The sequence below is a fragment of the Musca domestica genome, unplaced genomic scaffold (genome assembly GCF_030504385.1).
Source record: "Musca domestica strain aabys unplaced genomic scaffold, Musca_domestica.polishedcontigs.V.1.1 2, whole genome shotgun sequence".
NCBI lineage: Eukaryota > Metazoa > Arthropoda > Insecta > Diptera > Muscidae > Musca > Musca domestica.
In genome coordinates, this window is record NW_026712249.1 from 9,668,676 (window position 1) to 9,696,037 (window position 27,362).

The 27,362-nt window shown below is 37.7% G+C and overlaps 3 protein-coding genes across 3 annotated transcripts in view; 2 read left to right on the top strand and 1 right to left on the bottom strand.

Moving 5' to 3' along the window:
* The window catches only part of LOC101901790 (protein lin-9 homolog), a 32,599-nt gene that overhangs the window by 219 nt on the left and 5,018 nt on the right, over positions 1 to 27,362 (top strand). The gene's annotated exons all lie outside the window — the stretch shown is intronic.
* LOC101901620 (WD repeat-containing protein 7) lies at positions 701 to 19,021 on the top strand. The gene is made up of 2 exons (XM_005178923.4): positions 701 to 1,464; positions 13,268 to 19,021. The coding sequence occupies exon 2, from the start codon at positions 13,295 to 13,297 to the stop codon at positions 17,786 to 17,788; it is 4,494 nt and encodes a 1,497-aa protein (XP_005178980.1). The 5' UTR covers positions 701 to 1,464; positions 13,268 to 13,294; the 3' UTR covers positions 17,789 to 19,021.
* LOC131802182 (uncharacterized protein K02A2.6-like) lies at positions 20,413 to 25,110 on the bottom strand. Its single transcript, XM_059121786.1, has one exon. It carries the CDS (start codon positions 24,772 to 24,774, stop codon positions 20,542 to 20,544), a length of 4,233 nt encoding a protein of 1,410 aa, XP_058977769.1. The 5' UTR covers positions 24,775 to 25,110; the 3' UTR covers positions 20,413 to 20,541.

Below are 27,362 nucleotides of genomic sequence, written 5' to 3' on the forward strand. Positions count from 1 at the left end.
TGCATGAATGGGAATGCTGGCCAGTTGCAGTTTCCACGGTTTGGAATCACGGAGGAATTCTACAAAAAATACATGATGGGAAGAGCTATAAAACATTTGTACGTAGTTGTGTGATGAAACCTTAAATAGTTTTCTTTACAAATATTTTTTGAAAAGTTGTAAAATGTGGAAACCATATATTCCGTAGTGCTTCGCATGAGATGCTGGCTTCTAACCGTGAGTTGACTCCACGGAGAAATGTTGTGGAGACAATGTTTACAGAATAAGTGTTATGTCTGAAAGCAGTTGTTTTGTGTATATGACGCAAATATTGTCCTAAAGATGTGGTCAACATATGTAATAGAAGCATTGATTTCAAAAGGATTTTTTTAAAGATTCCATTCATAGCAAATGTCTCTCAATTACGTTACGTCTTTTTGACAGAAGCCTACCAACGTTTCTCTACATAGGGCACGAAACAGGGTTGCTTAAGAGAGTACGTAAAAATGTTAAGCGTATTTTGTTAATAACTTTGCAAATTTCGTGATTTTAAAGAATTTGTATAAGTCTTTTTGTATATCTCTGGTATCTGTAGATTTGTTTTATGCTTTGGTGTTTGTGGCGAATTTGGTTTCTTTTGTTCCTGTGTTTTTGTTATTAACCACTTTGACATTTGTGACATTAGGTAGTGGGCTGTAGTGTAGTTACGTTCCAATCCAATTTGACAATTATGACAGACGCGAGTCAATCGATATTTTTTTTATAGCTCGGTCGATATTTTCGTTTTTCTGCGAGTTAAAAGACATCAAATATTATTAAAATTTGTGCAAAAATCGAGCAAATTGCAAGAAAATTCGCGTTTGTCGTTCCCAGACACAAGAAAAATGTTCAAATTATAAGAAAATCAAAAAATATAATTCGCAAGAAAACATATAAAACGACGTCGTCTACGTCTTAATTTTTTCTGAATGTTCATTGTGTGTGGAAGTGCACGACATTGAAGTTCCATAACTGCTGATTTGCTGCTGTCCGTTGCTGTTGCCGTCGTCGTCGTCGTTGTCACCACCATCACCACCACCACCGTTGTCGTCTGCTTGTCTGTCTCCATTAGTTGAGTTCATGACTGCTGCTGTAATTTTTTGGAGTAGTCACTTTTGTTATGACATATATCTGCATTCAGTAGTGTCATTGGATTAAATCGAAATTCTAAGCAGCCGACGAGAAGGGAGACCTACCAACAAAAAACCCATATTGTGTGGTCAAAAGTGCAAAAAGAGAAAAGTGTGTCCACCATCCCATAACACATCATAATAATATCGGACGGTGCGGACGTTGGTCTTGGGCCATATAAAATTGTGGAAAAAGTGTTACTGTGAAACAGTTGTCAATTTCTTTTGTGAAAAATAAAACTATTAACAAAACACACAACACACACCGAAGAAGAAGAAAACAGCAAGAGGGGGAGGAGAAGGTGGAGAAACAAGTGTAAGTTTTTTGTTTCATTCTTCTGTCTGCCTGCCTGCAGCAGCTTGGCTCGCATTGTCACCACAAATTAAAACGAGGAAGAAGAACAAAACAAAAATTAAAAACAAATTATTTTTTTCGTTTTTAACTTGTGTATATTTTTACGTCCCCCGTCTCACCGCGCGCCCCGTGTTGTTCTTTTTTATTATTATTATTATTACGCCACAGGTATTCATTTGTAGTCATATGCCGCTGCTTAGTTTGTTTGATGTTTCTGTCAGGTATACCCTACATAACTCGTCATGTGTTGGTCGAAATGTTTGGAACGCGTTTGTTAAAGTTGTGGAGATTCAGGACATCTGGAAGTAAATTTTTGGCAGTCCTATATATATGTAAGGATCTATGACTATAGAGTATTTTGGGACACTGAAAAATTCGACAATTGACCATTGTTGATGGTATGTTACCGTACTTTCCATAGCTAACTGGCTAGACCCGGATCTACTTTCCCGATATAGACAATATAGGTGTCACATGATGGGGTTATTTAAAACGGTTCGAAATTATCGATTTTTTGATCCGGATTATTTATAAAACCCCCAAAAAGGTTCCATTAAGGAGATCAACAAAATTATAGCTGACCCTCTTACCCTTCCATGCTACAATTTGTGCTAATACATTTTCTGGGTCCAGAAATATGGGTCCTTCCACCAGCATAACTCGTTACGAAAAAGTTTATTAAAATTATTTTTTCAATAAAAATGCTTTATTTCGCGTAGCCGGCGATTAACTTACAAGAGTATCAAATATAGAAAACTAACTAAGTAACCCTTAAAATTTCTATCCTAAAAGTTTTAGGGCTTAAGTTTGTCGGCTATGCAGATGACGATATCCCACATCAAGAAGAACATACAACAAATTAGATCGATTGTTCCCATTCGAAAGTTGTTTAATCCGGCTGTAGTATCTGACCAAGGTCGTACTTTGCATTGAAGAGAACAGCAGAAAAATGTATAAAGTTGGACTATACTGATATAGTACCCCACAACAGGCATACAACTTGTGGACTTTTCCGATTTGACACACATTTTGAATTTTGTTCTTGGTTTGGGTAGAGTGCATTTTTTCCCATCTTCAGTCACCAGACTTTTTATACCCTCCACCATTCTATGGAGGTTATATCAGCTTTGTCATTCCGTTTGTAACTCCTCGAAATATTCATAATAGACCCTACAAAGTATATATCTCCTGGATCAGCGTAAAAGATGCCCGTCTGTGTGTCTGTTATAATCACGCTTTCGAATGAATTGAGATAGAAGGCTGAAATTTTGCATACTTGCATAGTTTACCAGTAGGCATGTCAAGTTCGTAAATGAGCCATGTTGGTCCACGTTTTCGTATTGCTCCCATATAACGGTACTTCCTGATATTCGGTATTTGATGATATCAGCGACATTATTCACCGGAATTGTTTTAAATTTGATATTTCGAGTTCGAAATTGATACTACAGCCTAAGACAGAAAATTGTCTATGCAGATACAAGTCTTCGTATAGTTCCCATGTAACGGTACCTCTCAATATTCGGTATTTCGATGTCCGTATGTTTCGATGTTTCGTATAGGTCCCATATATATTAGTACCTCCCTATATTCGGTATTTCGACGATTTTAGGTACAATACTCATCGAAATTGTTTGAGATGTCGTATTTGAAATTCGTAATGGATGCTACAGCCTGTAAAAGAAAATTGTCTATGCAGTAATGGCTTATGACAAACAATGCCTATGTAGGTCCACGTCGTATAGATCCCAATATAACGGCTATATTCGGCATTTTTAAGATTTTAAAGGAATTTTTAACGAATTTTATTTTTTGAAAATTTACAAATTCGTTCCAAATTGTGGAGGGCATTCACTGCTTTTCCTGCTTTTTAACTTGTTTATTTTTCAAGTCATATAACGTCTAGCCCCCTCTTTCTAAAAACGATGTCGTTCTGTCTGCGACGTCTCCAAAAATTGTTCGGAGTTCAGCTCAAGATTTCAAAAAAAAAGTTTTAAAAATCATGTTTTGTTTTTCATTTTTTATGGAAAATATTCTTAGTTTTATGAGCTCCGCCATAAAATACAGGGTATGTTAAATTTGCTATTACTTTTGCCAAATTAAGAAACCCCGAATACGCCATAAAGAATATACATTCACGATCGGCGTGGAATTTGATGTCGATGTTGAAATCAGGAATTAGCCTAAGATTTTTCGGCTTCGGTCCGAATTTCCAAGTAAATCACCTGTAACTTGACATTTCAGGTTTTCAGTTCTTATGCAAGCCACACACGATACAACCGTTGGTACAACCTGGAGGGTTGTCAAATTCTATGCTTCGGCCACAAACGATACAACTTTGTGTACAATCTCTTTGTACAACTTCACTTTTCGAAAATTTCATTTGAGTTAAGATGACACCGGAAATAATTTCGTGCTCCATAATTTACTATATAATAGCCTTTATTTATTATTAATTTTTTGAAATTCTGTTTCATATATATTTGTATTTTTTTATATTTTCTTTGAAATCACACATTTGATTGGATTTCGTGTTGTTTTGATGTGCGAAACAATGGTGTTGCCTCTTTGAAAATAAACACAAAATGAAATTGTATGCGACATGCCCACAAACATTACAATCGGTTGGTACAACATGCCAAATATCAAAAAATTTTGATTTTTTGTACAACCGAGACACAACTTCGTACAAGCGGGCCACAAACGATACAATCTTGAATACAACTTCTCCAAGATGTACAACCAATTGCTACGTTTGTGGCTTGCATTAGATTTAAAAAAAAATCAATATAGACGTCTCGATTTTCGGGTTTGGGCCCGACATTTTGACATTTTGGGTTGTTTTTGTTGGGGGTAGACTAACTATTTGCAAGAAATATTTATGGTCGGTCCACTTTTTAGAAGACCATCTTATATAAGGTACCTTCTGATTCTTGGTATTTTTAAGTATTCCGCTTAAATTTCAAACCAAATTAGTTGATATTTGATGTTTTGGGCCTTTTTATGTGTATTTCAGAGTAGATCTCAAAACATATTTAATGTGGGTCCACAATTTAATGTAGACCCCATATAACAGTGCCTGCTGATTCGAATGTTTCGGATCGATTTCCATCAAAGAGTAAATTATCTCCTCTCAGGAAATATTCTGTATAAGTGTAAGATAATTTTTTTTTTTTTTTGCAATTTTGAGGTTAGCCTATTTCTACATGGGTCAAATATTAGAGTGTAAAATGTTCCTTCCGCCCGCACTTAAGATTTTTTATACCCTTTACCATACTATGGAGGGTATATTATGTTTGTTATTCCGTTTGTCACACCTCGAAATTTTAGACCCCACAAAAAATTAGCATAAAATTCTATGTCGATTTAGCCATGTCTGTCCGTAAAATGGGCCATGTAGGTCCACGTTTTAATATAGCCCCCATATAACGGTACCTCCCTATTTTCGGCATTTTGGTGATTTAAGCGACATTATTTTTACCGGAATTGTTTCAAATTTCGGTGTTTGAAGTTCGAAATGGATACTACAACCTAAGACAGAAAATTGTCTTTACCAGGTCCACGTCTTCGTATAGCCCCCATATAACGGCACCTCCCGATATTCGGTATTTTGATGATTTTAGCGACATTATTCACCGGAATTATTTCAAATTTGGTATTTGAAGTTCGTAATGAATACCAAAGCCTATGACAGAAAATATAATGATATCTCCCTATGTTCGTTATTTTGATGATTTTAGCTACATTATTTTTTAAGTTTCGCATTTGAATTTTGTAATGGCTTATGACAAAAGTTGACAGGTCCACGTCGTCGTATAGACTCTAATATAATGACTACATTCGGTATTTTTGAGATTTTAACAGAATTTTCAATGGATTTTATTTATTTATTTATTTTTGCCAAATTTGTTCCAAAGTTTGGCCCGGTCGAACTTACTGCTTTTTTACTTGTTTATATTTGTAAACCTATAAAATTGATTAAGATTACAGTTTCTGGGGAACCATCCAGCACAAGAGATATTCCATTGCCTGCAACGCATTGTGGCTTTTTCTCAATAAGTTTTCTCTGAATTATTATTTCAATTCTGTATTAATTGATAGCCATACATTACAAAACGGTAGATTATGTTGTAGATTGTTACCGAATAGGTTTTTGTATCCGGATCGTCAAAAAATGATTTGTAGCCAAATCAAATTTTGTATTGCGGTTGGCCTTGGTTTAGTGATTGCAGCTGATAATTTATAATTTTTTTTTGCCAACAAAATATAAACAGAGCGTCAATGGTAGCTCATCACATGGCCGTCTCCACCCGACATTCAATTTTTTTTCTTGTCTCTGCATTTTCTTTTGTATTGTTTGTTTTGAAAAAAGTACCTACCTGCCTGCCGTTCTTCATCTTATATTATTTACATTCACATAACTCATATATGAATATGTCTCAGAGTGTGCTCAGGGCGTGCGTGTGTTTGTGGATTTTCATTCTCAGCCAATAGAAAATGCTACAAATAAAATAAACGTTAGTGTTAATTAGAAATGTTGGCCAAAAACATATTGTAATTAATCTTGCACGATTCATTTTGGCTTTAACAGCTAAGCTTGCCAAGCACTTGACCGTCATCATATATACATATGTGGTATATTCTTTTCAAGATAAGAGTTTATCACAGCATTTTCGTCATTTTAAAAATAACATTATTTACAAATCTATTTTACTTGATGTAAACGGGTCTTGGTTTTTTTTTTGTTTTTCTGGTCGAGAAGTGGGTTCATTGACATTTGCAGATTTTAAAGCAAATTTATTTTTAATTTTGTTGCGCGGGGGAGAGGCATATAAACAAACGACAATTTTTATTTAATTTTAGAAAATTAAATATAAAAAACAAACTTTGTGTCTTCTGTGCAGTAGGTAGCTCTCTAAGGGTGATATTAAATCAATATTTGTTTATGATTGCATAAGAACTTTAATTATTCCATAATGTGTGTGTGTGTGTTTACATACATTAAATAACAAAAACAGCTGTTGATCACATTTTTTAAGAACAGTTATGTTTATAGTTTTGAAATTGGTCTATAATATTGGAGAAACTTGTTTATGTGGAAAGTTGGATGCGTTGTCAGTTGAGATGAGTCGGAGTTAAAATTCGACTTCAACAGAATGTTTAAATCGTCAAGGAAAATCAACGATTGAGAAATTCTTAAGATTTTTATATGGATCACAATAGGTCGAGACATAATGAAGTCTGTAAAATATTTGACAGAATGGAATATTTTTATATATATTATGATTGCCTTTGATACATTATATCAATTTAAAACTACTCTCTACTCGAAGACCTTCTGGCCAATTTTTTTCAACCTTAATTTGGAAAAACGAGAAGAAAGGGAGAGAGAAATAGTTTGGGGGAGATAGATATTAGGAAGGAATAAGACTATGTTATCCCCGCCTAAAAATTTGGCTGTGTTGTATTTAACCACTTTAATCTTCTGGCTAATTGAAGAGTTGTTGCAGGGTTTATATTAGAGAATGAAAACAGATCGTGTGATAATTGTTCCCCTACTAGCCAGCTGTTATTATTTACATGAGAATAAGAGCTGGACAGTGGCAAACAAAATGTTCGACCGACTCAATTTCTTCTTCATTTTGACACATTCTACAGTAATCAATATCATTGCTGTTCCATTTAGAAGACATTGCTCTCATACAGCAGTGACCCATGATGACATCCACCACAATTTTTAGGTCAGCTTTCGACAAGGACATTAGCGATTTTGTTCTTTTTTATACTCTCAGCCATATGACTAGAGAGGGAGGGTATATATAATTTGATACGGGCAAAACGCGATAACTCTCGAAGTGAGTATTCGATTTGATCCAAACTTTGTACATCGTAATATTATTGTCAAAGTTGGATGGAGTTTGGAGATGGACAATATCGGTCCACTCCTTCTGGTACCTCACTGCGCAGAAACAGAGAAAATAATGCAGTTTTGCTTTAACTTTGCAAATCCTAATATTTTCGTCAGTGCTAGGTCAGGTGCGAAAATGGAAAATATCGGTCCATTCCATTAAGTATCTCCCCACAAAGGGGGGGAGGTTTACTCCTTCTGGTACCTTCTAAATTTTGAATGTCCATGAAGCTCATAAAACACGAAATTAACATCCGATTCCATTCAGACTTGCCGCATCCCAATATTTCTACCAACACAAGATCTGTTATAAAAACGGTACAGTTCGGGAAATTCCTTCTGGCCCTTATATCTGTCCAAATTTGGGAAACAAGTTGGCGATTCTTTACCTGAGATGAATATGGAATTTTGCTTATTCCGCATATTTTTGACCTTAAAGCAACTGCAAAATTTCGTAAGGATCGAGCGATAATACAAAAGCTTTTTGGGTTAAAATCCTCATGTTTACATTAAAACACGGAAAATCTTGAATTTCATATGCATCGAACGATGAATCATAACCAGAAATGTCCAAAATATTTGGATTCTTTCAGCAGATTCTTAAACGTCTTACAAGTTTAATATACATATTTTTATACCCTCCACCTTGAAAAGGAGAATAGGTATAGGAGGATTAAAAAAAAACTGCAATAAAGTTAAACGCCATAATTTTTATTATTTTTTTTTGAATGAAATTAACAAACGTTGGAAATAGCATCAAATTTTAGAATAAGTTTAGATTTGTTCGAATTGGTTACCTTTGACACGAATTATGGCCTTCAAACGGCCAATGAAACCGTCACACGCTGTCCGAATGTTGCTCTGCGGTATTTTGGCCCATTCCCGGCGAAGCTCTTGCTTGAGGTGATCGACACTTTGGTATTTTTTTGTGTCAACCTTGCTTTCCAAATACTCCAAACACAATAGTCCAACGAATTGGTTTTCGGAGATTTCGGTGGTCATTGTGCGCTGGAAAGCGAGGAACCTCTTTTTGCAACCTTTCTTGGGTGGCGCGTGGTATGGTGCTGAATCCTGTTGGAACGTCCAAGGTCTGGGGCCAAATGTTTGCGTGCCCAAGCCATAATGCACCCTCCAGAATATTTTCGTGATAATATTTGGCATTTATTCTGATGCCACGGTCGATTAATACGAGAGGAGAGTTAGAGCGGCCCACACCAACACCATGGCCGGCGCACTATGGGTTTTTTTACGTTTATTTTGGCATAAACTCTAATTTCAAAGCTATTGAATTGAAATTTGGTTTATATGCATTTTTTATGCTTCCAAGATGACCTACCAATTTTCATATGATTTGGGGCACTATTTCATATAGCTGCTATATAGCCGATCTGGCCGATTTGACCCAACTTTTTTGTTTATGAAGCTATTGAAGTGAAATTTGGTTTGTATTAATTTTTTATACCCCAAAGATGACTTACGAATTTTCATATGATTTGGGGCACTATTTCATATAGCTGCTATATAGCCGATTTGGCCGATTTGACCCACCTTTTTTATTTATGAAGCTGTTGAAGTGAAATTTGATTTGTATTCATTTTTATGCCCCCAAGATGACCTACGAATTTTCATATGATTTGGGGCACTATTTCATGTAGCTGCTATATAGCCGATCTGGCCGATCGGCTATGATGATTTGGAGAAACATACTGCTCATTCATTACAATAATTATACTTTTGCTAAGCCATTTTGAATGTTTAGTTTTAAATCGCTCTAGTTTACGGATGCACTTTGGCAAATGTTTTTTATATAATTAACAAAATCTTTCACTTGTTTTGATATCAAACGCATTTGGTCTTCATTTAAACTGATATTATTGATATTCTGTAACACATATTTCACAAGTGCATCTTCTGAGCGATTGTTGCTTCTCCAAATTTTAATGAGCGCTGCATGGACAAACACATGTTTATCTGCAAAACACGTGTTGGCACAAAATAGAACAAAAAAGGCTAGTTACTCATTAATTAACACACTTTTGTTAATAACTTGGCATTTATACCTTTTTGCAATGCTTTGCCATTCACAAGTTACACTCCACGGGACACAACTACAATTTATAGATTTTATATAAAGCTATACATAAACGAAACAATTCACAGTACTACAACAACAGACAATTATGACAAAAAGGGCACCTCGTCTTAATTTTACATACCTGCACTAACGTTTTCCATAATTACACATTTTATTTTTTTCAATTTTGTCAAATCAGAAGCACTTGAACTTAGCTGATCTTTACCGCCAGTTGTACCAAAGCAAAGTGAGTTTCAAACAGCTGACTTTAAAAGCTCGCCAGCAAAAAAGGGTTGCCACCCGTATTGATATTAAACATTTTTTTTTCTATTATGGGTATCTACATTTAGGAAATCAGTTAAATTTCAAAATATGAAACCAAAAAAAAATGACTTTATGCCAAAAAATCATGCTTTTTACCCATAGTGCGGCGCTTGGGTTCTCGTGGCCAACCGAAGGTGCACATTTTCAGCTGACCTCTTTGGCAAGTAAACACGATCATTTTGTTTGTTTACTAACTGCTGCACAACGAATGTTTTATCAGCGGAGAAAACCAAAAATTCTGCTAACCGAAGCAACTCTTTAGCTCTTTCGAGCCTATTTTTTCTGTTACAGTGTAATTTCTTGCACTTTTTGGAATTTCAATGGCTTTACCCCGAGCTCATTTTTCAATATTTGCCGAATGGAATATTACGATATGTTCAGCTCACGAGCCATTTTTCGGCCACTGCCACGCGGGTTCCGATCAAGTCGCTTCTTTACTTTTCAAACCATTTCTGATGATGTTGCTGTTTTCTTCCGTCCACTTCCTTGACGTCGGGCCAGTATCACAGTAACAAGCGATGGTACGAGACACAAAAGATTTATTCACATTTAAATGCTGGAGTGCTGTAACGATAGTCACTTTTGGTTTTCCAGTCAAAACGGAAAATTCTCACGAAAATGCTTTTGTACGCTTGTAAACAATATAATGAGCTGTCACTGGAATACTTTTAACATATGTCGGACGAGTGACTTAGAAATGACAGCAGTCTGAAGTTAGTTGCAGTTTTTTTATCTCACCCAGCCTTGAGTTATGATCATTCAAACTGTTGATCCTTTATGGGGGAGATTCTGAATCAGTTGACAATATTCACCTAACGTATTTGACCTAAGACTGATAAAAAATATTACAACGTACCAAATTCGGTCTATAACGACTACTTTTGATACTTTATATGGGATATATGTGTAAATGTTTGGAAAATGTGAAAGAAAATGTGCACATTATATGTTTGTACAGTGCAAAAAGTATAGGAATAGACCCATGCTTTCTTTAATGATCTCCATAAAATCACATTCTCGGGTTGATTTACACATTTTTTTTTTCTTTAGAGTAGTTATGTATAGAAGTTTTTGGAACCGTCCATGGCCCTAGGGTCTAGGTAACTGTGTTATTTGAATATAAATAATTAATTGAATATAAATAAATAAAAAAGTAAGCATGTTGCAGTCACAGTGAGATTGCATTTTTGTGAGAATGATATAAAATTTTATACAATTAATTTCTTTGGCCCAAGTACGAACCCTATTGAAATTTGTGACAATCGACCCATATGTAAATATAGCTCCCACATATATTTTTGCCAGATTTTACTAAATTTTGAAATATCATCCCAAAAGGCTTGGATTTTGGACTTTACGTTGGAATTTAACATGGAAGCAATCATGTCAAAATTGTTGAAAATCAATTGGTACAATTATTTCTATGGCTCCTACTTTTTGCTTGTACTTTGTAAAAGAGGGTATCTTCTCTGTTGTCTTTCAACATATTTGGAATAAGGCTTTTTTCCCCATCTCAAAGAATTTCAAAATGAAGTGTTGCACATTAATCTTTGATTATCTTCTTTGATGTTAGAATTGAAAACTTTTAAAAAATATAAATATTCTATTCAAAAACCAGTAAAGAAAGTCTTAAAGTCGGGCGGGCCGACTTTATTATACCCTACACCACTTTGCTAATTTAGTAGAGCTCATACACATACACAATTATACACGCATTGATTATAATTATAATTTAAAGTTCAAAGGACTAAATATGCCAAAGCATTTGTATTTTTTAAATTCGGACTTGTATTGCCCATTTGGTGCACAATTAATTTGAAATCGGATAAAAATATATATATGGGAGCTGTATGCAAATCGGAACCGATCTCGATAAAATTTGGCAAAGATATTTCTGTGCTGTATTTGATATATTTGCCTGAATATCGTTGTTACGGAGTGCATATTACGGCTGTGGGTAACAAATATGACAAATCGGTTGAACAGTATATATGGGAGCTATAGCTATGTCTGAACCGATCTTCACCAAATTTGACATACTAACTTCTAGACTCAATTCGGTCGTTTGGTGCACAATCAAAGGTAAATCGGACGAAGTTATATATGGGAGCTATATCCAAATCTGAACCGATCTTGATAAAATTTAGCAAATGTGTTTCTGAGATGTTTTTGATATATTTCCCAAAATATTGTTGTTACAGGGTGCATATTACGGCTGCTGACGAAAAAAATAGCAAATCGGAGGAACAATATATATGGGAGCTATAGCTATATCTGAACCGATTTCGATCAAATTTGGCATACTTATTTTCAGGTCCAATCTGATCGTACTTGCAAAATTCCATACTATTCGGATTGATATTACACGTTTGGTGCACAATACAAGGCAAATCGGACGAAGATATGTATGGGAGCTATATCTAAATTTTGACCGATTATCTCCAATTTCAATAGGGTTCGTCCTTGGACCAAACAAATGACTTGTGCAAAATTTCATGTGGATAGGGCAATAAATGCGAATTGTACTTTGTTTACAAAAATACATGGACAGACGGACGGACGGACGGACGGACAGACGGACGGACATGCATAAATCGACTCAGAATGTGATTCTATGCAGATCATCAAGAGGAGGTATGAGTCTATCTCGTTTCCTTTTGCCTGTTACAAACAAATGCACAAATACATAATACCCTGACCACCTTGTGGTGTAGGGTATAAACACCGATTACCCTAGCACACATAACTTTCGTTTAATTTAAATTTGCCCGGAATCAGCTCCGCTGAATACGTAATTGAATCAGCAAATGTTTGTTGCTGTACGAAGTGAATTCAATGAATTTCATGTTTACAAAACGTATCAAACGCTTCGTCGTTTTTATTGACATATTCCATTAATCTTGACCGTATCACACAACTAACAAACACATTACGATTATTTTTTTATTATTGTGGTCGGGTTGTGATCCGAAAATGGCCAAAATACGATCACATTATTAAGGCTTTGGTTCTGTTCCATTATCAAAAGTTTATTGAGGTTGCATAAAAATCAAACTTTAGCTGGCAGCATAAAAAAGAACAACACACACTTTTTTTCATTTCATTCATTTTTTTTTTTTTTTGGTTACAAAACCCTTTTATAAGGTCTTGTGCCTGGTCGTCGTCGTCATCTTCTTCTTCTTCGTTTGATTTGTATGGGTGCTGCGTGCGTGTGAGTGATGACTGAGAACTTTGAGTATTTTATCTTATGGAATATTTCGTTATTTGTTTCTTTTCTTTGATATGGACGCTACGCTAACGTTTTGTGTGGTGACGTCGTTTACTGTCACGTTTCGAAATGAAAAAATACCATTTGCTGTTGAAAACATCGCATCCTACCCCACCACCACGACCTAATTTGCATTGGCAACGCTTGATTTACTTTTCTCATCTCTACTACCATTTCGATCCACCTGCAGATTAAGCCCTTAGAAGGCAATTGAAATATGGTTAGCACCAATCTAGTGGTGCCCGTTGTGCTGTGGGGGCCATCGGCCCCCACTCATTGTGTGTCCAGTGTTTATTTGTCTGATGATCAAACCACATTGGCAACTGGCTGCTACGATGGACAAATCTGTTTGTGGCACGTCGAACCGGGTACCCTGAAAATGTCACCGCGCTGCCTCCTGGTGGGTCACACGGCACCGGTTCTATGCCTGGTACGGGCATCCATTATGACAGACAGCAACTTTTTGGTAAGCTCCTCGGAAAATGGCGAAATGTGCACATGGGATATGACCGATGGCAAGTGCATGGAATCGGTGAAATTACCTCAGGTTCATACACAAATCCAAAGTTATCACACGGCGAACAGTGCTGATTTGCATCTCTTCTGTATTGGTTATTATCCCGAAATAATGGTAATGGATCCCATTAGCCTGGAAGTGATATATACGCTGAGTTCGAAAGTTAAGCCCGATTGGATATCGGCATTGCATGTTTTGAGACCAATGCGGCGTAAAGACGATGTGGTGCTGGCCATTACAACGACCGGAACTGTAAAGGTCTGGACACTGGTGGGCAATGAGAACAAACATGCCGAACCCATCTATGAGAATGAATCGAAGGAGATCCGCTGCCTCAATGCCATCACCATGAACTGTTGTTCACAGAATCAACGAACGGTGCTGATTGTTTGCACCAAGTATTGGCAGATCTATGATGCCGGTGATTTTACAGTACTTTGCTCGGTCATTGCACCTACACGAGAACGATGGCAGGGCGGTGATTTCATTAGTTCGGATCGTGTAATGCTTTGGACCGATGAGGGCAAAGGTTACTTGTATAAATTACCTGCAAATTGTATACCTGACAATAAGGAGTTCCACTCGAAGAGTGTGGTGCGGGATGCCCCATACCTGTACTATGTGTTGCAGCATCCTGGCGACAAGGTGTTATCGTGTCCACCAGCCATGAGACTGATACGCAGTGAACCCGAAGGAAAACCAGTCTCACATTGCCTGCTGCGTGGTGATTCAGAGGGGTTCATTTCTGTGTGGACCGTGCCGGATGTTCCTCTGGATAATATAAGTATTTTACAAGCAAAGCAAATGCCTCCTCGTACATTGAAGCCGTCGGTATGTACGTCTCTCATTGAGGCCTGGTCCTTGATGGATCCACCGCCAGTTGGTATTTTGGATCAATTGGCCCGTATCACCGATCATCCAGTGAAATTAACATCCAGCATTTATTTGCCCCAACAAAGTCGTCTGGTCATTGGCCGGGAGGATGGTTCGATAGTCATTGTTCCGGCCACCCAGACTGTAATGATGCAGCTATTGGTGGGCATCAAACAGAACTTCAGCGAATGGCCCTCACATCAGATATTGTATGGCCACCGAGGTCGGGTCAATTGTCTGCTGTGCCCCTCCCTGGTGCATCCCCGCTACGAAAAGTCTCTGTTGCTTTCGGGAGGTGTGGATTTCGCCGTTTGTCTTTGGGATCTGTACAGTGGCAGTCTATTGCATCGCTTTTGTGTACACGCGGGAGAAATTACGCAGCTATTGGTGCCCCCTGAAACGTGTAGTCCACGTATATTGAAATGCATTTGCTCGGTGGCCTCCGATCATTCGGTCACCTTGCTCAGCTTGCAGGAACGCAAATGCATTACACTAGCCAGTCGCCATTTGTTTCCAGTGGTAACCATCAAATGGCGACCATTGGACGATTTCCTCATTGTTGGCTGCTCAGATGGTTCGGTATATGTTTGGCAAATGGAAACTGGCCACCTGGATCGCGTTTTGCACGGCATGTTAGCCGAGGAGGTATTGGCGGTTTGTGACGAGCAAAATGCCGATGAATCGGGCTGCAATTCACACGCCTCCAATACAGAGGGTTTGGCCAATCCGGCTGTACACTTTTTCCGGGGTCTCAAGTCACGCAATATGAACGCCATTAGGCATGCAACGCAACGCGGTATAACGCAATGGCAGCAGCTACACGGTCACAATCAGGGTAACTTTGATTTTCTCATGAAACACCGCAGCAACCCGCTGATAATCCAGGGTCTGCGTACCAATCCCAAGGATGCAGAAAGCCACATTTTATTCTTCGACATAGAGGGCCTGATTTTCGAGCTCCATAGCGAGGAATATGCTAAAATGACCCCAGCCGAACTAGAGACTTTGGGCGTAATAATTAACAATCCCAAAGACAAGGCCCTGCATGTGGAGGCCTCCAAAAAGATTAGCGATTTCTTTGGCAAGGTAAAGAACAAAGCAGGCGATATGGAGAAAATGCTGAAGGACAAAGACAAACATGGTTTGGTCCAGAAATTCAAAGAAAAAACAGAAATTGTGGAGAAGAAGGTTCAAGCCAAAGTCCAGGAAAGCATACAGAAGGTGCTCGAACCCCAGGACATACCCGAAGATGGTTCGACCGATTTGAAATCCAAAATGGCCTCAAAAATGGAAGTTACACACGTCATGGAAGTAGCTCAACTGCTACTGTCCCTGCTGCACTCTTGGGGCTTGGATACCCATTTGGATAAAGTTTGTGAGTCACAATTGGGTCTATTGCGACCCATGGTACCCGTCTCCTTTGGTATTCTCTCCAAGGGAGGCTACATGTCCCTACTACTGCCCACTTGGCAGAACAACTTCGAACTAGGCGAGGGAATTGTGGTTGCAAGCAGCTCTAAAAAGCGTGACATTCCAGCCGAATTGCTGCGTCAAGAACAGCTTACAGCCGTATTCACCTCCCGTCTGCACTGGGAATTGAGCACCACCCTTACCTCTAATCACATTTTGGCCTTGGTGGCCATGTCCAATACTTTGTTATCCATGAATTCGGCCTCCTTTCTGCCCGACAGCGAGCGCAGTAAAAAACTATTGCGCCTGGCCCAACGTTCCGAGTCGCAAATGGCCACGGAAGAGGAACGTGAAGAACTGCTGGCCCATCACATTTCACAAATCAAACAGGGCTGGAGTCTGTTGTCCACACATCATTGCTTTTTGTTGCCGGATAAAATTGAAGCTTTAGAACCAAAGAAATTCAAACGGCCCCAGGTGGAAATGATGGCGAAACGTTGGCAGCACCACTGCATTGAAATACGAGAGGCAGCTCAACAGATTTTACTCGGCGAGTTGAGGCGCATGGGCAAACGTGTGCGTAAGCAGCTGGTAGAGAGCTGGGCTCAATATCTGCCAATGTATACGCACACAGAACCCATCGCCCAACAAGTTCATCATGCCGCCAACGGAGCCAACGGTCATTCCAATTCATCTCTGGGCAATGCTGGTGGCATGGGTCACAATGGTGATGGGCTAGATGGCGGTGAAGACTACGAAGAAGAGGAGGAGGAGATAATACGCAAGCCGTCCAGTTTATCGGAGCTAAAGCGTAAACAGACCACTGCTGTGATATTATTGGGTGTGATTGGAGCTGAGTTTGGTCAGGACATAAATCAGGATTCACCTGTTCGTGGCACCAGTATTACTACCATCAGCGGCGAGAGGAGAAAATCGTCGGTGGTTGAAGGTTTTGGTATAGCCAATAATTTGGCACGTCTCACATCAATGGCATTGGCCCATCTCTTGTATGCCCCACCCACACCTAAGTTGCCTCAGTACACCCCTCTAAGGCGGGCTGCAATCGATTTGCTGGGACGTGGTTTCACAGTCTGGGAACCGTATTTGGATGTTAGCAAAGTATTACTGGGTCTGTTGGAATTGTCATGCGATGGCAAATCGGTGCCAAACCTCAACTACAAACTCCCTCTAACACCACAAGCTGATGCCTGCCGAACAGCAAGACATGCTCTGAGGTTGATTGCCACAGCGCGACCTGCAGCCTTTATAACAACAATGGCCAGAGAGGTGGCCCGTTACAATAGTATGCAACAGAATCCGCAATCAATAAATGTGCCATTGACGCAGTCGGTGTTGTTCAAGGCCAAAGGAGAAATACTGCAGTGCGTCGAAATGCTGATAGACAAAATGCAAGCCGAAATTGCCAGCCTTCTGGTCGAGGTAATGGACATTACCCTACACTGTTTGGATAACTCCGAGCTGAAGACACGCGGTTTGCCCGACGTCTGCCCGGCCATATGCCGTTTCAATCAGGTATCACATTGCACCCAGACACGACGAATTGCTGTGGGTGCCATCAATGGCCATTTGGCCATTTACGAACTGCGACAGAACAAGTGTCAAATGATACCAGCCCATACACATCCGATCACATCGTTGGCATTTTCACCCGACGGCAAGTACTTGGTCTCATATTCATGCAATGAAAATCGTTTATCCTTCTGGCAAACTAGTACGGGTATGTTTGGCTTGGGCCAATCACAGACCCGTTGCACCAAAGGCTATTCCACGGCACCAATACCGGATGTGTCGCGTCTCAACCCCATGCGTTTGGCCAAGCTGGTGTGGATCAATAATCGTACGGTGACGCTGATGTTGGCCGATGGTTCGGAAACGCGTTTTAATGTCTAAGCGACAACGAAACGAACGAACGAACGGACGGACGGCGGAGTGTTGTGATGGAATGAATCGTGGGACGTTCGTTTTGGTGCCGAAAGACATTTACCCAACGGTATTATATGGACATCTTACCACACAACCCCCACGCCCGTTGGTGGGGGCCATTGTGGAGATGTTGAATTTAAACTATATAATGTAGCCGCAGAGCAGCATGATGTGTCTATTTAAACAAGCAAAAAAAAAAGAGAACCCTATTCATGTTTCGATGTTAAACTAATTTTAAATAAAAAAAGAAAATAACTTGTTTGCAAATATTTTTAAACGACCTCTGGGTTGGGGGTGCAATGACCCCCCACACCCAATTTTTAAACAAAAATAAATTCCTTTCTTTAATTAGAAAACACAAGAAAATAATAAAAATTAAAAATAAAAAAACGAAAAAATGCCATTGAGTAAACCAAACACCAAATCCTTATATTGTTAACATAAAAAAAGAAAACAAAAATCCCCCAAGAAATTTATTTTTGATTCATTTTGAATCCAAAGAACAAATCCAGAAATTCAATCCAATCCAATCAATTACTTATTAGATGTCGGCGAACTTTTGTTTTGAAAGCATACAGCAATCATAAATACATGAAGGTATTATATACATACATATATATAATATATAGAATGCATGGCAATCCCGTGTTAGTTAAAAGACAATGATGGAAGGGGTGGGAAGGAAATAAAGGACCGAAACATTTGGGAGACTATGAGTTAATTTTAAGAAGTTATTGTGTGCTTAATTGGAATAGTATTACTAGGTCCTTTTAAATATACTATCTAAAGTCGAATATCGGCTTGGAGGTCATCCCTAATTGTACCCAGTTAGTATGGCGTATAGGCTTCAAGTTCACTCCTCTTTGGTTTGATATTTCCTAGAATATTTTGGTAGTCATCGTTGTCATTGCCATTGTCATAGTCGTAGCTAAAGGAATCCCAAAAACCCCAAATAAGACACAATTAAGAAAAACGAAAAAAATAGCAAAACATTAATTAAAAAAAAAATTAAAATAAACTATGAAAAAAGGCAAACAAATAACGAACACAAAAAAATATATAAGAAAATATGTTAGAAAATTAAAAGAAAACACATATTTAATAAAGAAAAGTATATATATACATACACAATTAACTGTTATACGAAACGATAATGATATTTGTTAAACTGTTATAAATTGTTTTTATTATTATTATTATTATTATTATTAAAATTAATTATAATTATTATTCCTACACTTAAACAAATAAAAGAAAAAACAAACTACACAAAAGAAGACAGCAACAACAATTTTAGAAGATTAGCAACAATTATAACTACTTTTATTCAGCTGCTGCTGTTGTTGTTCGGTTTTTCTTTTCGATTAAATCACAAAAACAGAAGAACAGAAAATTCAATTTTATTTGCATTGTATAGTAGTAAGTGTAACTATTGCAAAAACCAGAAAACAACAACAATAATATATAAATATGTATTGTGTTTTATGTATATGAAAATAATAAAATAAAAAACAATTACTTATATATATATTTATGAAATAATAACAGAGCAAAGAAATATTCTATATAAATAGAAAAATTACACAAAATGTTTTCCTTGGTTTTTATCCCCCTGCAACAATCTAAAATTGCTGCAAACATCCCCACTTTCTCCCCTCCCAAGGTATTGGCAGGCCTGTAGATAAACATCAAATTATAAATAATAAATTAAAACTGAAAACAAATCCCTTAATAGACATCAATAAACTTTTAAATCTTTTTGTATCTCTATGTGTGTGTACTAGTAGTAGAAGTAAATTGTTAATATATCTTAAATAAATTATTTTTTTTAACAAGTTGTTCCTTTTTTCATTTTTCTACAGTCCTTTTTAAAATACATGTGCAATGCCTGCCGATGCCAATACCATTTTCTCCCTTTTTACCTTATTTTTTTGAATTCTACAAAAACCAGAAAAAAACTATATAGTATTTTCATTACACATAAACATACATTTATTGTATTATTTAGTTATATTCCTTTCCTTAAAATAAAATAATAAATTGACACAGTCATTAAATTAAAAAAAATTATTTTTTTTTTTTGGATATTTAAGTCATATTTATTAATTTCTCATCACAAAATTGATATGTTGTGAATTTACCAAAATCTTTTTGCCTGACATGTTTTAAGATGGAGGGTACATTTAATTTCAAAACTTCGAAATAATTGTCTGAGATCAACAAAGTAGACTTAATCCAACCCTTTGGCCTTGAAAGAGTCTAGAAAAAATGTTGGACAAATGTACGACTTAAGGCCTTAAGGGAGTCCAGAAAAAATCTTGGATGAGTTCACGCCAAATATTTAAAATCATGCTTTCACGCCTTGAGGAAGTCTAAAAAATCCACGGCTTGGACTTTGAGGAAGTCTTGAAAAATTCAAAAACAAATCTTTAAGAGTTCACGCCAAATCATGTTTTCGGGTCTTGAGGGAGTTTAAAAAAAATCCAAGTGTTGGGCCTCGTGGAGACCTTGAAAAAATTAATTAACAAATTGTTGTACTTTTATAGTTTGAAATAAAAGCCAATGTTTGTTAATACTAAAGGTGTAAAGATTTATTGGATGAAGAGCGTTCACAGCTACTAATTTGAAAGGAATGAAGAAGTTACAATGTAGTGAGTCAGACTCGAGTGACAGACAAAACAAGACTGAGCAAGCTAAAATGGCGGTAGCACGGCGTCCTATTATATGGGCGTTGCCGTATAGGATGTTGCAACATGAGATGCCATATTGTTAATGTGGGTTGCCCCAACATCTCCCTCCTTAAGATGAGAAGGTGATCTTGAAATAGGTTCGACTGGTTGTCTGCGACTTGTTATTCTTTGAGGTGTCCAGTTTGGTGAACCTGTTGGAGTTGCAAAATGTTCTTGATGGTTAGGCAAAGCGATTTCGAATTCTTCAAGTAGTACGTCCAATGGTAGTTTTTGTCGTTCTTGACTGCTTGACTCTACCGATTCTCTATGTCGAAGTTGATCAGTATGAGCTCGTACTAGAATTTTCCTGTCCCCAACGTCGATTAGAGTGTTGTAAATGACTTTCCCTTTACGCTCGACTATTTCGCCTGTTGTCCAGTAACTTTTGTTTCCTTTGAAGTTTCTGGCATAGACCAATTCTCCGTTGCTAAACTCTCTGTTTTTGGTACCGTGTTTGGTATTGTACTGCTGTTCCATTTTGTGATTGACGTTATACTCAGGCGATTGTTGCTTCCTTAGAACGTCGAAGACCGTTCTCATTTTTCTTCCGATGAAGGATTCTGCTGGAGACTTACCTTCTGGTGCATTTGGATTTGGTGTGGATCTGTAGACTTCTAGGAAGGTTTGGAGAGATTCCGTAGGCGTTTCTTCCCCTTCTAGTTTTTTTAATGCACGTTTAAGTGTATCAACGAAACGCTCGGCTTGTCCATTTGAACTTGGATGAAAACGAACAGTCCTTGTGTGTTTAATGCCTTTTTTGCTGCACCACTTCTCAAATTGTTCTGAACAGAACTGTGTTCCGTTGTCCGAGACCAATTGTTCAGGATTTCCGAAGAGTGCACAATATTCGTTTAGCATTTTTAATGTTGCATATGTGGTTGTCGTTGTTGTCTCGTATATAACAGGGTATTTTGAATACGAGTCGATGATAAGAAGATAATATTTACCTTTTTCTGGACCAGCATAGTCTATATGTATCCTTTCAAGAGGGTGTGAAGTTAATGGCCATGGGCAAAGATTTGTTTTTACTGGACTTTTTGCCGCATGTTGACAATTTTTGCATTTCCGAACAAAGTCTTCAATTTGTTTGTCGATGTTTGGCCAATAAACATAACTTCTGGCGATGGCTTTGCTGCGTTCTGCTGATAAGTGTCCTCTGTGAAGTTGTTGTAAGATTTGTCTCTGATATGATTTAGGAATTACTATACGATTATTGAAGAGAATACAACCATCGAAGGTTGAAAGATTTTCCTTGCGGTTGAAAAATTGAATAATTGATGGGTTAATATTTTTCTTGCTTTCTGGCCATTCTGTTTGAATGTATTTGAGGACCATTTGTAAATCCGTGTCTTTTGTTGTTGCATCGACGATCATTTTAAATGATACTGGGAGAACTGACATAGTTTCATTTATCTCGTTACGTATGTCTTCTTCGAATGATATTGAAGCCACTATAAAGTCATCTGCTGGTTTTTCGTGATTGTTGACTAATCTTGATAATACATCAGCGTGACCAAAGTCCTTTGTGTTTGTGTATTTAATTTCGAAGTTGTAAGCCAGTAATATAAGGGCCCATCGTTGTAAACGATTTGCTGTGTAAATTGGAACTCCCTTCTTTGAACCAAATATTGCGAGTAAGGGTTTGTGATCGGTGTGTAAAGTAAATTTGCGTCCGAATAACATTTTGTGAAACCGTTGAACGGCGAATATAAGGGCTAGGCCTTCTTTTTCTATTTGGCTGTAATTCTTTTCCGCTTGTGTGAGTGATCTGGAAATATGATGTATTGCCTTCATAGTGTTGTCTGGAAACATATGATAGATAACCGCGCCGATTCCGTGAGATGATGCATCGGCTGCTACATGTATAGGCAAGTTTGGATTGTAATGCGTTAAAAGAAGATCTGATGTCAAGATGTTCTTAAAGTCGTTTAATGATTTTTGACACTGTGACGTCCACTCGAACTTGGCGTCCTTTTTTAGTAGATCGTCAAGAGGTTTACGTAGTGTTCTCATGTTGTTTACAAATTTCCCGTAATGATTAATAGAGCCTAATAACGATCTTACTTCCGAGACGTTTTCTGGTGTTTTAAGATTTTGAACGGCTGCTATTTTGATTGGGTCAGGTTTGATTCCATCTTTGCTTATTATGTGTCCTATATATTTGATTTGTTTTTGAAAGAATTGGCATTTTTCAAATTTCAGCTTGAATCCGTGATCTTGAATTCTTTGTAAAAGCTTGTTTAAATTTAATTTATGTTCCGGAATAGATGGACTTGATAACATGATGTCGTCTATATATGCTTTTGCTCCTTCTATGCCTGCGCATAGCTTATCCATGATCCTTTGAAATGCTCCCGGAGCTGATTTTATACCTGGGGTTAGACGGTTGAACTTATATAGACCTTTGTGTGTATTGATGGTGAGAAGCTCTTTACTTTCGTCGTCAACTTCGACTTGTAAGTATGCGTCTGAGAGATCTAAGTGACTAAAGATTACACAGTTGTGGCAATCAGACATGATTTCTTCCGGTGTTGGTAATGGATACTGATTAGGTTCTACTATTGAGTTTAGTCCTGTTGAATAGTCTGCACATATTCGAATTTTTCCATTACGTTTGCTGACCACTATCGGCGCTGCGTACCTCGATGAATCTACCGGTGTGATTATTCCTGCGTTTTCTAATCTGAGGAGTTCTGTTTCAATTTCCATTCTTGCTGCGAAAGGAACTGGTCGTTTGGGAACGAATATTTCTTTTGTGTTTGGCAATAATTGTATGTTGACTTTTGTTTTGCACAGACCTGGGGTACTGTTATCAAAAACTGATTGATAATTCGTTTTCAATTCTGCTATTTCATCAACGAAGTTTATTTGATGACACCATGAGGTTATTGGTTTCTGCCATAGATTGAATGCTTGAATCCAATCGATTCCCATGATATTGAGTTTTTCTATATCTGTTATATAACATTTTAATGTTTTCGATGTTTTGTCGATTGTGACGTCACATTGAAATTCTGCTAGGAGCTTGATTGAGTTTGCGTTTGCGTCGCTAGCGTTGTCAAAAGTTTCGTAGGCTTCAGGCTTACCTATAGCTTTCCATGTGTTGATAGATACAATTGATATGTCTGATGCAGTATCAATTTGAAGTTTTACAGGATTGTTGTTGATTAGGACAGTTGTGTATTTCCTTAAGTCGCGGAAATTAATGTTGTGTGTTTTGAAAACTGCCTTAGTTTTGAATGATTTCCTTGAATTGCTGTATTTCTTGAATTCGTTCTGGTTGTTTTCAGACGATGATTTGAAATTCTTACCAGTCTTAGCGATGTTGCAAAAGTTATTTTTATGACCCACTTGATTGCATGTTGTGCATTTATGTTTCTGGAAAGGACAAAATTTGACGTAGTGAAGGTCTCCGCAATACCAACAGGGTGAATTGGGTGTTTTGTGCTTCTTAAAGTCTTTTGCGTGCTTGTTGAGTGAACAGACGATTTTTGATTGATGTTCAATGAGAATGTTGTCCGATTTGAGATCTAGAATTCGTTGTGTTTCGTCTACTAGTTGATCTAGGTTCATTGTAGTGTTTTCATCATCCAGTACCTTTAGTAAGCGAAGTCTTATGTCGTTGTCCTTTGCTGACTTGAGTCCTAAGACGAAAATGAGACATTTGAATTGGTCGATTTTCAGTTCTTTCATTTTGAATAGTTCGCATTGTAGGTTTACTCTGCTTGCGTATTCTCTGAAATCTTCGCTGTCGCCTTTTGCTAGCTGAAGGCATTTGTATCTTTGTGAGACTTGTGTTTCTGTTTTACCAAAGAGTTTCTTGAGTTTCTCTACTGTATCCTTTAGAGTCATGTCTTCAGGTTTTGCTGGTAATACGTAGTTGGCAAATCTTTCATGTACTTGGTTCGACATTTTTCTCCATAACAAGGCCACTTTGTCATGTTCTTCGAGTGAGCTTGCTTCTTTTTCGAAAACATGCACAAACCTGTTGTACCACGCTTGAAATATCAGACCGCTCTCTGGCTCGTAAACGAATGCTGTCATTGACTGTGCTAGTGATTCCATTAGTGCTGCTTTGGATGAATTTGATGTTTGTGGTGAGTGTGGTGAATTTGGTGCTCCTTGTGCTTGAAGAAGATCAGCCATATGCTTTAGCAGTTGCGTTTGTTGCGACATTGCTTTTTGTTGCTCTGTTAACAATTGTAGAATTATGTCTTGAGACATTTTTGCGGATTGTTGTGTGTGCAATTATTGATCAATTTCCACTATCCTCGTCGCCACTTTTGTTGTACTTTTATAGTTTGAAATAAAAGCCAATGTTTGTTAATACTAAAGGTGTAAAGATTTATTGGATGAAGAGCGTTCACAGCTACTAATTTGAAAGGAATGAAGAAGTTACAATGTAGTGAGTCAGACTCGAGTGACAGACAAAACAAGACTGAGCAAGCTAAAATGGCGGTAGCACGGCGTCCTATTATATGGGCGTTGCCGTATAGGATGTTGCAACATGAGATGCCATATTGTTAATGTGGGTTGCCCCAACACAAATCTACGCCGTAGGACCTTGAGGAAATCCAAGCCTTTGGCCTTGAGAGAGTCTAGAAAAAATTTTGTAAAAAATCTACGACTTAAGACCTTAAGGGAGTCTAGAAAAAATCTTTAAAGAGTTCACGCCTGAAATATAAAATCAGCTTTCGGGCCTCGAAGGAGTTTAGAAAAATAGTTTTACAAAACTATTTGTTTTTTTTTTTATCGAATCGACGCCTTTAGGCTTTGAGGGAGTCTAGGAAAAATCTTTGAAAAGTCCATGCCATCGGGCCTTAGGGGAGTGTGGAAAAATCTTTAAAAAGTTCATGCCATCGGGACTTAGGAGAGTGTAGAAAAATCTTTAAAAAGTCCACGCCATCGGGCCCTAGGGGAATGTAGAAAAATCTTTAAAAGAGTCCACACCATCGGGTCTTGAAGAAGTCTAGAAAAAAACTTTAAAAAGTCTATGCTTTCATGCCTTGAGGGGGTCTAAATTTTTTTTTGAAAAGTTCACGACTTCATGCCTTGAGGAAGTCTAGAAAAAATCATTGAAAAGTCCAAGCCTTCAGGACTCGAGGGGGTCTAGGAAAATCTTTGAAAAGTCCACGACTACAGGACTGGAGGAGGTCTAAAAAAACAATCTTTAAAAAACCCACGCCTTCGGACTTTGGAAAACCTAGAGAAATTTATTTAAAAAGTTCACGCCTTATGGCAGTCTAGATTATTAAAAAGACCAAGTCTTCATGCATTGAGGAAGTCTAGAAAAAACCTTTCAAAATCCATAAAAATCATGACTTGGAGTCCTTGGAGTTGCCTAGAAAAAAATATTTAAAAAGTCCACGCCATCAGATCCTTGACACGTCTAGAAAAAATCTTTAAAATGTTCATGTCTTTGGACCTTGGAGGAGTCTAGAAAAATTCTTTAAAACTGTTCATGCCTTCGGACCTTGGAGGAGTCTAGTAAAATTCTTAAAAAGTCCACGCACACACACTCTGAGGGAGTCTAGAAACAATTTTAACAAATTTACGCCTTCGAACCTTAAATGAGTCTAAAAAACCTTTAAAAAGTCCACGCACACAGGCGCTGAGGGAGTCTAGAAACAATTTTAACAAATTTACGCTTTCGAACCTTAAAGGAGTCTAAAAGCAGAAAAAGTCGGTCCTTTGATGGGTCTAAAAAATATTTAAAAAGTCCACGATTTCAGATCCCGGGAGAGTCTAGAAAAAATATTTAAAAAGTCCACGATATTAGACCCCGAGAGAGTCTAGAAAAAAAAAATTAACAAATGCATACCTTCGGACTTTGGAGGAGTCTAGAAAAAATCGTTTATAAGTCCACGCCTTGAGGGAGTCTAGAAAAAATCGTAAATAAGTCCACGCCTTGAGGGAGTCTAGAAAAAATCTTTAATAAGTCCACGCCTTGAGGGAGTCTAGAAAAAATCGTAAATAAGTCCACGCCTTGAGGGAGTCTAGAAAAAATCTTTAATAAGTCCACGCCTTGAGGGAGTCTAGAAAAAATCTTTAATAAGTCCACGCCTTGAGGGAGTCTAGAAAAAATCGTAAATAAGTCCACGCCTTGAGGGAGTCTAGAAAAAATCTTTAATAAGTCCACGCCTTGAGGGAGTCTAGAAAAAATCTTTAATAAGTCCACGCATTGAGGGAGTCTAGAAAAAATCGTTTATAAGTCCACGCCTTGAGGGAGTCTAGAAAAAATCCTAAATAAGTCCACGCCTTGAGGGAGTCTAGAAAAAATCGTAAATAAGTCCACGCCTTGAGGGAGTCTAGAAAAAATCTTTAATAAGTCCACGCCTTGAGGGAGTCTAGAAAAAATCTTTAATAAGTCCACGCCTTGAGGGAGTCTAGAAGAAATCTTTAATAAGTCCTCGCCTTGAGGGAGTCTAGAAAAAATCTTTAAAAAGTCCACGCCTTGAGGGAGTCTAGAAAAAATCGTAAATAAGTCCACGCCTTGAGGGAATCTAGAAAAAATCTTTAATAAGTCCACGCCTTCGGACTTTGGAAGAGTCTAGAAAAACCTTAAAAAATCAAAGCCTTCGGTCCTTGGATGAGTGTAGAAAAAATTTTGAAAAAATCCAAGCCTTCGCTTTCAAAATTTTGATATTTATTTAATTTTAAGAATATTCATAAAATTGGTGTTTTCGAGTTCAATTTCGAATCGTCATACAGAAACTCTAGAGAAGAGACCTTCACAGAGACTTTCCTAAGGTTGGAACTATGTTTCCCCGCACATTTTCAAATTCTAAATTGGAAGGCTTAATAAGACATAT

What these genes read in the sequence shown, in the direction of transcription:
- LOC101901620 (XM_005178923.4), top strand. Translation starts at nt 13,295, where the DNA reads ATGGTTAGCACCAATCTAGTGGTGCCCGTTGTGCTGTGGGGGCCATCG.
- LOC131802182 (XM_059121786.1), bottom strand. Translation starts at nt 24,774, where the DNA reads ATGTCTCAAGACATAATTCTACAATTGTTAACAGAGCAACAAAAAGCA.